The sequence below is a fragment of the Heterodontus francisci genome, chromosome 41 (genome assembly GCF_036365525.1).
Source record: "Heterodontus francisci isolate sHetFra1 chromosome 41, sHetFra1.hap1, whole genome shotgun sequence".
NCBI lineage: Eukaryota > Metazoa > Chordata > Chondrichthyes > Heterodontiformes > Heterodontidae > Heterodontus > Heterodontus francisci.
The window spans coordinates 20755841-20767842 of record NC_090411.1 but is presented as its reverse complement, the minus strand read 5'-3'; the positions used below and the strand labels follow the sequence as shown (position 1 = coordinate 20767842).

The 12002-nt window shown below is 45.1% G+C and overlaps 1 protein-coding gene across 3 annotated transcripts in view; it reads left to right on the top strand.

Moving 5' to 3' along the window:
* The window catches only part of xrcc6 (X-ray repair complementing defective repair in Chinese hamster cells 6), a 29304-nt gene that overhangs the window by 8927 nt on the left and 8375 nt on the right, over positions 1 to 12002 (top strand). For all 3 annotated transcript variants that reach the window (XM_068019464.1, XM_068019463.1, XM_068019465.1), the window contains exons 4-10: positions 640 to 778; positions 3597 to 3851; positions 5005 to 5188; positions 6246 to 6432; positions 7959 to 8127; positions 9326 to 9487; positions 10999 to 11128. In XM_068019464.1, coding sequence (XP_067875565.1) covers positions 640 to 778; positions 3597 to 3851; positions 5005 to 5188; positions 6246 to 6432; positions 7959 to 8127; positions 9326 to 9487; positions 10999 to 11128 — 1226 coding nt within the window. The remainder of the gene's footprint in view (positions 1 to 639; positions 779 to 3596; positions 3852 to 5004; positions 5189 to 6245; positions 6433 to 7958; positions 8128 to 9325; positions 9488 to 10998; positions 11129 to 12002) is intronic.

Sequence of the window (12002 nt, the reverse complement as noted above, 5' to 3'; positions counted from 1 at the left end):
CCCCCCCCCCCCCCCCCAAAAAAAAAAGGTTGGGGGTTAATTGAACATTTCAAAACTGAGATTGATCGATTTTTGTTAGGTAAGAGTATTAAGGGTTACAGAACCAACGTGGGTAAATGGAGTTAAAGTACAGGTCAGCCATGACCTAAATGAATGGCGGAACAAGCTTGAGGGGTTGAGTGGCCAAGCCAAAAGACTTGCAGGTTGGTAGGTAAATTGGCCATTATAAATTGTCACTAGTATAGGTAGGTGGTAGGGAAATATAGGGACAGGTGGGGATGTTTGGTAGGAATATGGGATTAGTGTAGGATTAGTATAAATGGGTGGTTGATGGTCGGCACAGACTCGGTGGGCCGAAGGGCCTGTTTCAGTGCTGTATCTCTAATCCAAATACTCCCATTCCTATGTTTTCCTCTCCTCCAAAAATTCAAACAGTGTGTCCAAAATTATGTGAGAATTTTGTGCTACGATCCAGTATTGCACAGTTTGGCCTGAGAGATCCTACGGACATTGGGAGTGATCTGCTTCAGACTGAATATACAGAGGATCTTTCAGTCTGCTAAGGGTGGAGTGGTTTGGTTGGCTGGTAGTGCCGTGACCAGTTTTTCTGCTGACTGATTTGACTCTCTTTGCTCGCAGTGTGTTCACAAGGTTTACACTAGTAAGATCATCAGCAGTGACCGTGATCTTCTGGCTGTTGTGTTCTTCGGGACGCAAAAGCACAAGAACTCTGTAGACTTCAAGCATGTTTACGTCCTCCATGACTTGGACACACCAGGCAAGTTTATGTACAATATCCAGTGCACGTCTGTTTAAACCTGGAGTGGAACATCTCCCTCCAACACACATACTTGGGACCGTTCTGTGTGCAAATTGTAATGTAGGAAACGCAACAGTAAACATTGATGTGATATGACCAGGTAATCTGTTTTACTGGTGTCATTTGAGGAATAAATACTGGCCAGAACACCGGGGAGACATTTCAGAAGTACTTCATTGGCTGTAAAGCACTTCAGGACATCTGAGATCGTGAAAGGCGCTATATAAATGCAATTGTTGCTTTCTTTTGCACTGTTCAAACTTACCCATGCTCTTCTCATTGAATAGCTCTTTTGAAGAGCAGGCACAGGCATAATGGGCTGAATGGCCTCCTTCTGTGTTGTAAGATTCTGTACCTCTTCAATCCCATTTCAGTCATCCCTCTATCCAGCCCAAGCTTGAATGTTGATGTAGTTTCTGCCTCAACCATAAAACTTGGAAATGAATTCATCTAGATACTCACAACTCATAAACTCGCAACTCTCTGGGACTTATTTTGGCTACAGGCACTAAATCAGTGTTGTGCTAATAAGACTAGTTAATTTGAAAGTCCAGATTTAGCGCACAATTGTGGTCCTAATTGCTAATTACCATAATTTGAGCTTGCCTGGAGGTGCTAAACAGCCACCTAAAGATTTTGCATTGTAATAACGCCCAATTTCTATGGAGAAATATATGTGATCTCCTCACAGCCACTTCCACTGAAGGTGTGGAGCGCTTCGGCTAGCACTTGGCACCGTGTTCCTGGATGGCTCAGGCACTGAGGAAGAGGATGCACAGATTCTTGGATGTAGCGCTTGAAGCCCTGGTGGAGGAGGTCAAGAGCAGGAGAAATGCTCTGTACCTGCAGCAGGGGAGGATGCCACCTCGCCCTCCTATCCCTCTATCCTGCTGGTGTTGCTGTGCCTGGCCTAATGTCTGTTTCCCATTCCTCATTCAGACCAAGGGGGATCCCTAGTAACATCGAGCCTGCTCCACCATTCGATAAGATCATGGCTGATCTTTATGTGGTTCGAACTCCACATTCCCATCTACCCCCGATAACCCTTGATTCCCTTGCCTAACATGAATCTATCTACCTCCGCCTTAAAAATATTCAATGACCCCGCCTCCACCACCTTCTGAGGCAGAGAGTTCCAAAGTCGCACAATCCTCTGAGAGAAAAAATTTCTCTTCATCTCTGTCCTAAAAGGGTGACCCCCTAATTTTAAAACAGTGCCCCTAGTTCTGGATTCCCCACAAGAGGAAACATCCTTTCCACCTCCACCTTGTCAAGACCGTTCAGGATCTTATATACTTCAAACAAGTCTCCCCTCACTCTTCTAAACTCCACTGAAAACAAGCCCAGTCTCTCCAACCTTTCCTCATAAGACAAAACGCTCATTCCAGGTATCAATCTAGTAAACCTCCTCTGAATCACCTCCAACGCATTTCAATCCTTCCTTAAATAAGGCGACCAAAACTGCACACAGTATTCGAGATGTGGTCTCACCAATATCCTGTATAACTGAAGCATAGCATCCTTTTATTTTCAATTCCTCTCATAATAATGGATAGGATTCCATTAGCCTTCTTTATTACCTGCTGTACCTGCATACTTTTGTGACTCCTGCACTAGAATACCTAGATCCTTCTGCACCTCGGAATTCTGCACTTGTTCTCCGTTTAAGTAATACTTTGCTTTTTTATTCTTCCTGCCAAAGTGAACAACTTTGCATTTTCCCACATTCTACTCCATCTGCCAGATTTTTGTCCACTCACTCAACCTATCTATATCGGTCTGTAACCTCCTAATGTCCTCTTCACAACATACTTTCCTACCTACCTTTGTGTCATCTGCAAATTTAGCTACCATGCCATTGCTCCCCTCATCTAAGTCATTGCCTCTTTAATGAGTGCAAGCAGGCATTTTACTTACAATTAACAAGCCTCCAGGCGGCTATTCCTAGTGCCGACTTCAATTCCTTTACCAAGATGGTGTCTTACTCGAAACACGGGCTAAACTGACGTTTCAGCTTCAGACCCTATCTTAGCCGGCTCATTAGTGTCTAAAATATTCAGTGAAAATCACTCCCACTGTGTGAGGAAGTTTCTCCTGCCTTCTGTTTTAAATCTCTTGCATTGAATCATTCAAGACCGATTAGCTACTGGGAATAGTCTGCTTCTGTTTACCCTGTCCCAGCCTTTCATAATTTTAAACACTTCTATCATATCACCCCATAATCTGCTTTGTTTTCACAAAAAAAGACACACATCATCAAGTCTTTCTTCATATTTGTATTTTCTCATATGGGATTGATAGACAATGGCATCTGCAGTGAAAGAATCAGTGAGATTCTGTAAGTTTATTGGGTATCAGTGCAGTTAATGTTTGCAAGAAAACGCTATTGATCTGTTTCATGGAATAACAATGATTGAATTATACAATGTAATAACATTCATATATCTGAATGTATTATAAAAAAAAATCATGAGTATGAATTCATTTGTTGTTCAACTTGGTGTTAGCTTGATTTTTGATCGTGCTTTTATGACCACCTTTCATATCGGCACAGCCAATGTAACATTTAGAATGAAAATCCTTTTGTAAGCAATGACCTGTAACAATGTAGTAGCAAGCTCTGGCCAGGAGGTGCTGCTGTGGAGCAGATTTTGCAAGTTTCTTTCTCCCAACTATCATCATATTGCATTTATAAAAGAGAACAGTACCACGAGCCATTTACTAGTGTGTTTAATAGATTCAGTTTATAACTTCAGTTCTACATCTCTGGACACAGGTGCTAATCGAGTGCTGGAACTGGACCAGTATCAGGGGGAGAAGGGGTACAAGTCCTTCAAGGAGAACGTAGGCCACAGCTCCGACGGCTCATTGGGTGAGGCACTCTGGGTCTGCTCCAATCTCTTCAGTGACGTCAGACTCAAAATGAGCCATAAGCGCATCATGCTGTTCACCAACAACGACAACCCGCATGCCAGAGACAGCTCCAAAGCGCGAATGGCCAGAACAAAGGCCAGTGACCTCCGAGAGACAAGTAGGTGGGCAACTGTTATCATAAAGCATTGATGTAGATTTGTCAGTAACTGGGTGAAAGAAATGTGTGTGTGTGTACAGTACTGTTTTTCTGCCATGATATAAACAGCAACAACTTGTCACTAGTACAGGTAGGTGGTAGGGAAATATAGGGACAGATGAGGATGTGATAGGAATATGGGATTAGTGTAGGATTAGTATAAATGGGTGGTTAATGGTCGGCACAGACTCGGTGGGCCGAAGGGCCTGTTTCAGTGCTGTATCTCGAAATCTAAACTTGCATTTATATAGCACCTTTAATGTAGCAAAACATCCCAAGGCCCTTCGCAGGACTGTTATCAAACAAAATTTGACGCAGCGTCACATAAGGCGATATTAGGACAGGTGACCAAAGGCTTGGTCAAAGAGGTACGTTTTAGGGAGCGCCTTAAGGGAGGAAAGCGAGGAGTCAGAGAGGTTTAGGGTGGGAATTCCGGAACTTAGGGCCCAGGCAGCTGAGGGCACGCCTGCCAGTAGTGGAGCGAAGGAATTCAGCAATGCACAAGAGGCCAGAATTGGAGAAGCACAGATACCTCGGAGGGATGCAGAGCTGGAGGAGGTTACAGAAAAGGGGAGGGCCAAGACCATGGAGAGATTTGACTAGACTGATAATCATGCTTCACGTTGGGTGATGCTTAAACATTGTAGTCGTACTGTGCATGGGTTGGTGACCTACCAGCATACGAAACTGAGGGGAAGTAAAAGAGCAGCTGGTCTGTGAAACCTGCTCCACGTCTAGATGGCAGGAGTATCACAATTAACCACTTGCTCTTCTCTTCCCCACCCCTCAACCCCCACCCACCGACACAGTCATGTAATCTCTTGTGAGAGGCAAATAAACTGAAAAAATTCAGAGCCAATGCCAGCTCCCTCAGGCAATCGAAACCAGTCCAGGAGACCACATTGATCAAGGCCCTTACCTTCTAACCCCATCTCTGCCCCAGTCACGAACTGGGTCCAGCTCCATCTTGAAGGATCTGAGAAGAGATGGAGAGAAAGTTGTCAATATTTTTTTATTAAAAGATGTTATCTATTGAGGAATAATATTAATGGCTCTGTGTTTGCTGCCCTGTTGTGAGTGAAGTTTCTTTGCCTGTGTCCTTGTCTGTGTGCAGGTATCATCCTTGACCTAATGCATCTGAAGAAGCCTGGTGGGTTTGATATGTCTCTCTTCTACCGTGATATTGTCAGCGTATCAGAGGATGAAGATACGGTCGTGTACGGCGAGGCATCAGCCAAATTGGATGATCTGCTTCGGAAAGTCTGGGCCAAGGATTACAAGAAAAGGAGTCTCACCAGGTCAGCAATCACAAGAATAGCACAGTGTCTCCTGGGTCCTCGAGGACCATGGAGTTTCTAATACAGTCACTTGTGACACATTTCCCATTCCCAGCGGAGCTTAGAAGACTTACTTCCAGACTCCTGTTCACAGTCTGCTCAACGGTACAGAGTCACTCAAGCTGAGATTCAGCGCCAATTCCTGGTAGCTATTAGGAAGCAGGATCATCACCGCTTCAGAGCATTGGTCCCATTAAAGTGGAATAGAAAGGCTTCTTTTACCAAAATCCTCCTCATGTCTCGGAAAGGATGACCATGCTTGGTCTCTCTTCTCTTGTTGTAACATTATGGAGGTCTTTTAAAATTATGGAAGATTTTGATAGAATAGACACAGAGAGAATGTTGCCACTTTGTCAGGAAGTGCAAAATTAGAAGCCGTCAATATAAGATAGTGATCAAGAAATCAAATTGGGAATTCAGGAGAAATTTCTTTACCCAAAGAGTGGTGAGAATGTAGAATTTACTATCACTGGGAATGGTTGAGCTGTATAAATGCATTTAAGGCGATGCTAGATAAAAGCATATGATGGAGAAGGAATTAAAGGGGTATGCTAATAAAAGTAGACGAAGAGGGCTGGGCGGAGACTCGTGGAGCATCAACACTGGCATGGACCAGTTGAGCCGAATGGTCTGTCTCTGTGCTGTATATTCTATGTAGAAACATCATGAGGGAAGTGGCTGTTAATGTCGATAAATGTGGCAGCTATTTTCAGCATGAGCTCCCACAGTGAAATGAATGACAGGTTCTGTTTTTGATGGTTAATTAAAGGACGAATGTTGACGGGGACACAGAGCTTCCCTACTCTTCATGTGGTGCCATGGGATCTTATACATCCAACTGACCGGGTAGTCGAGGTCTCAGTTTAACCTTTCATCCCTAAACTGACACCTTCTTCAACCACTTATAGTGAGGCAGCAAGTGTCTACGTCTGATGTGTCCTGTTCTGCACCCCTCCCCTCCCGGTTAATATTTTTCTGCTCTAGGGTTGATTGCTTTTGATGTCCTATTTTTGGCCAGGTTGAACCTGAAGCTGGGAGAAGGCGTGGAGCTTTCTGTCGGAGTTTACAATTTCATCCGGAGTGCCAGGAAGCCCAATGCAATTCGCCTATACCGAGAAACCAACGAGCCAGTCAAAACCAAAACCCGCTGGTTTAACGGGGAGACGGGCAGCCTGCTCCTGCCCAGCGACACCAAAAAGGCCCAGGTAATGGATAGTGAACCTTACCTGAATGAGACATCAACTCCCATCTTACAAAAGATTAAAATACTGTGGATGCTGGAAATCTGAAATATAAACAGAAAATGCTGGAAACATTTTTTAAAAATTCATTCATGGGGTTCAGGCGTCGCATTTATTGCCCATCCCTAATCGCCCTCGAGAAGAACCTTCATGAGCTGCTGCGATCTGTCTGGTGAATGTATTGAAGGTATTCCCACAGTGCTGTATTGTAGGTTTTTGTAGCAGTTTTTGATGTAACTGAATCACTTTCTAGGCCAGTCAGAGGGCAGTTAAGAGTCAGCCACATTCCTGTGGGTCTGGAGCCACATGTAGGTCAGACCGGGTAAGGATGACCGATAAAGGACATTCGTGAACCAGGTGAGTTTTTACGACAGCCAATAGTTACATGGTCACATGACTGATCCTAGGTTTTTTTTTTAAAACTCCGGATTTATTTAATTAACTGAATTTAAATTCTCTAGCTGCCGTGGTGAGATTTGAACTCATGCCTTCAGATCATTAGATCATACCTTTGGATTACTAGTCCAGTAACATAACTATTATGCTATCATATCCATTGAGGGTACAGTGCAGAGAGAAACAGAGTTAACATTTGGGGCAGCACAGTGGCGCAGTGGTTAGCACCGCAGCCTCACCGCTCCAGCGACCCGGGTTCAGTTCTGGGTACTAACTGTGTGGAGTTTGCAAGTTCTCCCTGTGACCGCGTGGGTTTCTGCCGGGTGCTCTGGTTTCCTCCCACAGCCAAAGACTTGCAGGTTGATAGGTAAATTGGCTGTTGTAAATTGCCCCTCGTATAGGTAGGTGGTGGGGATGTAGTAGGGAATATGGGATTAATGTAGGATTAGTAGAAATGGGTGGTTGTTGGTCGGCACAGACTCGGTGGGCCGAAGGGCCTGTTTCAGTGTTGTATCGCTAAATGAAAATAAATAAATAAATTTCTGATCGGTGGTCTTTTGTTTGGAACTGGCCCATACAAGTACAGGGGGAGGAAAGAACGAAAGGAAAGCTCTGTGATCGGGCAGAAGGCAGGAGAGATTAAATTGAAGATTACACGATATCATTTTTATTCTTCGCTCAATTTTCTCCTCTCGTGCTTGTTTTCAAAATTCTCCATGGTGTCGCCTCGCCCTAACGCCATAACCTCCTCCAGCACTACAATGCTTCGAGATTTCTGTGCTGCTCCAATTCTGGCCTCTTGCCTATCCCTGCTTTTCAACGCTTCATCATTGGCACCCGTGCCTTCAGCTGCCTAAGCCCCAAGCTCTGGAATTCCTCCCTAAACCTCTCCGGTTCTCTCTCCTTTTAAGACGCTCTTTAAAACCTACCTCTTTGACCAAGTTTTTGTTCGCCTGCCTTAATATCCTTACGTGGCAGATTTTCTTTGATAACATTCCTGTGAAGCGCCTTGGGACGCAACATAAAGACAAGTTGTTGCTGTTTAGTGTAAATTCATGGAGATTAAAGCCTGTTCTTGATTTTTTGTTTATCAGGTTTATGGACAAAGGCAGATTGTTCTGGAGAAAGAAGAAACAGAGGAACTGAAGAGGTTCGATGACCCAAGCTTGGTCCTCATTGGTTTCAAGCCATTGTCTCTGTTAAAGAAACACCACTACATCAGGCCCTCGCAGTTTATTTACCCAGAGGAGACTATCATAACAGGTAACCCTCAACCGCAGTTACAGCTCCCCATTGGCCTAATAGGTTATGCACTACCCAGTGTGGTTTACAGAGTGGTGGGCAAAATTTCATTCTGTTTATCCTCCATTAGTTGATTTTATTCAAATTACAAATACACACAGGAAAATGATGGCAGCATGTAGAGTTAAAAATACTATTTTCTTAGCAACTGATGTTTCAGCATGTGTGAAAGAAGCCTAGCCTGGGGAGTTGATGGCATTATGTATATATGCAGCCACACTAGAGAACTAGTGCAGTTGGGTCACTGTATAAAATACCCCTACCACAAGGAGCTGTGTCACTGGTTGTTTGATACGACTTGAGAATTATGATGACTTAAAAGTTGAGAAGATGGTGTTGAGCTCTTTGCAGCTGTTCCTTCTGGTCCACTGCTTCCCATTGCAGTATATGGTTATGTGTTCAATTGCTCGGGCTGGTAGAAAATCCCAAAGGTTTCTCACACTTTGAATAAAGACAGTGGCTGGGATTTTATGGGTCCCCCTGAGGCGGGGGCGGGGGGGGGGTCATGGAGTCTCATGATAGGCAGCGAGGCGGAGGGCCCGTTGCCAAGAAATCTTCCCAGGGGTGGGTGGGATAGGGTGACAATGGCCTTCCTGCCCAGAGGCCAGTTGAAGCCCTTAAGTGGCCTATTAATGGCCAATTAAGGGCCTGGTCCTGCGGTTGCTGGGATCTTACCAGCGGTGGGCGGGACCTCCGTCATGTGGGGAGGGTGCCTTGCAACATGAGGCACCCTCCCTGCTGGCTTGGGGGAGGACGGTCCCTCCTCCATGGGCAATTTGTGGCCCACAGAGGACCCCCACCAGGAACAACTTTGAAGGCTCATGAATCTTTAATTGAAAAAGATTTTAATTGAAAGCAGTTGCTCCGGGGGGGGAGCTAAGAAAATGCAGAGGCGGGGCTCCCCCTGCCTTTTCAACCCAGTGCTAGGTGCACCGCCTCCTACACAAAATCCAGCCCAATATGTGCTGGGCCCTGTTGTCCTGGTTAGATATGAAGTAATAATCGCAGTTCACTTTATCTTCACCATTCACTAAGCAGTTCACAGAGGCCTGTCCCTCTGCTCAACCTCCTCAACAGTAGGTTGCCTTTGGCCACCCCTGGTGCCAGGCTTGAAGCTGTTTGTTGTTCTGAGCTGTGTTTGTGCTCACATTCCCGACAGGGAGCACCACTTTATTCAGTGCTCTGCTTACCAAGTGCCTGGAGAAGAAAGTGTACGCTGTTTGCCGGTACACTCCCCGGAGGAACACCCCACCCCGATTCGTGGCGTTGGTCCCACAAGAGGAGGAGCTGGACGATCAGAAAGTGCAGACCACCCCTTCAGGTCAGTGACACTGTTTCCGCCTTCAAATTGCTCACTTATTGAAAGTCCAGTGTATTCACTCAATTTTACTGAGATGGTTTCATTGGAGTCGGCAGAACCTCTGGTATCTCTTCTGCGTGGACAGAAATGATGACTGTTGGCACACTGTTCACCTATGAAGGGCATTGTAGCCGCGTGCATATATATATCACACACACACACACCACTGAATAAAGATCAAGAGCTTGAGTCTGGCTGTTCTGTGTACCTCCGTGGCCCAGAGGCACCGAGACCAATTTTAGCAACTAACTCGCAAATTCTATGACCAGCGAAAAACCCTAGGCCTTTCTGATTTCTAGAACTCTTGAGTTACAGTGGGTGGTACCTTGGATGCCTGGAAGTTGGAAGCTGATTCAATATTACATTTCAAAAGGGAATTGGATAAATGTTTGAAGGGGAAAAAATTGCAGGGCTGTGAGGAAAGAGAAGCTCTTCCAAAGAGCTGGTACAGGCAGTATGGGCTGAATGGCCTCTTTCTATGCTGTATCATTCTATGATTCTGAATGATTTATCATTGCCGAAGCCCTGTATAATCATAAAAGGGTTACAGCACAGAAGGAGGCCATTCAGCCCATCATGTCTGTGCAAGAACAACTCAGTTAGTCCCACTCTCGCGTCCTATCCCCATAGCTCTGCAAATTCTTTCTCTTCATATAATTCTGTTTTGAAGGCCTCGATTGAATCTGTTAGGATTATGTTGTTGGATTATGATTAAGTTAGCAGTCCAGTTGATTTTTGCTGTGGATCTTCGCTTGTGTTTATCTTCCATTACTTGGGTGCTCCACTGCAGTGTGTGCATTGCAATTGAAGGCGGGATTAGGCCTCCGCTTTGAGGTTCTCCTTCGCAGCGTCTGCAGACACTCACTGACTTAAGGCTACTGAAGAAAAAGAAAAACTGACATTTATAAAGCATCTTTCATGACCTCTGTGTCATCCCAAAACGCTCTACCAATGAAGTGCTTATTATTGATGTGCAGACATTTTCGGAATGTAGGGAACGTAGCAGCCACTTTCCACATAGCAAGCTCCCACAAACAGCAATGTGATAATGACCAGATAATCTTTGTTGAGTGATGTTGGTTGAGGGATAAATGTTGGCCAGGACACCAGTGAGAACTCGCCTGCCCAACCTTGAAATACAGCCGTGGGATCTTTAACATCTGCCTGAGAGGGCAGATGGGACCTCAGTTTTATGTCTCCTTTGAAAGACGTTAAAGTACCCAGAGGCTCCCAACACCCCCCGAGGGCCTGTAAATGCCTCCCATTCATGCCGGTGGTTTGCGGGTGGTAATTGTAGAGAACATTGCTGTTGATGGTGGTAGCTTTGACCCTGATTCCTGTGGAAATGTGAACATTCATCCTCATGCTCGAGACATCTCATCAAGCACAACTCATAGCTCAGGCAGTGTGTACTTGTGAAATGCTCCCCAATTCTTGGTACAAATAAAACCTTCCATTGGTCTTCCCATCAGGATTCCACCTGAAATTCATACCGTATGCCGACGATATCAGGAAGATCAATGTTACTGAGAAGGTGGTGGCCAACCAGGATCAGATTGAGAAGATGAAGGCAGTGGTGCAGAAACTCAGGTTCAAATACAGGTCAGTCGGAGGTTTAGAAAATATTTTCTAAAAGGTGAGCGCAACTGTAGATTTGGCCATTGCCACATTGAGGATGGTTTTGTATTCTGGGCCACTTCTACCAGGATCTGGAGGGATTGAAACAGTAAAGCTCACACAGAACAACAACTTGCATTTATATAGCACCTTTCATGTTGCAAAACATCCTAAGGAACGTAATCAGATGAAATTTGACACAGAGCCACGTAAGGCGATGTTAGGACCAGAAGCTTGACTGAAGTGGTAGGTTTTAAGGAGCATCTTAAAGAAGGAAGGAAAGGTTTAAGGAAGGAATTCCAAAGCTTAGGACCTACGCAGCTGAAGGCAAGGCTGCCAGTGGTGGAGCGATGGAAGTGGGGGAAATGGGCAAGAATCTTTATAGCCAGCAGGCAGAGGAGATTTTCATTCATCGATTTAAACTGAACTTGGAGCCAGCTCCCAGAGGTGAAAGGTGAGTGTCTTCACTCACTGGGCCACTCACTCCCGCACCATCCATGGCCTTTGTGACTTTCCTCTTTCCATTTTATAATCAGTAAGAGAAACGTTCATGTCATCGCAAGGCAGGTGCATGTGCCCCACTGGCCACAGTATTCGCTTTTGCAGCTTCTGACCAGCTAGCAGCATTTTTGTGGCGAGTTACACTGGGTTCCATTGTCACTTCACCTTTGGGACAGGGATCCAACTCGTGCAGTCTGGGTGAAGGTTTCCTCTTTGACTGCAGTGAGAATTCTATGTGGGTGATTTGGGTCAGGAACCTTGATGAATTTTTGATTAAAAGCAAGAACTCTTGACTTGGGCAGAGATCACATCATGTAAACGCTAAGTGCTTTTATAGATAACATAGATCTCTTGGACT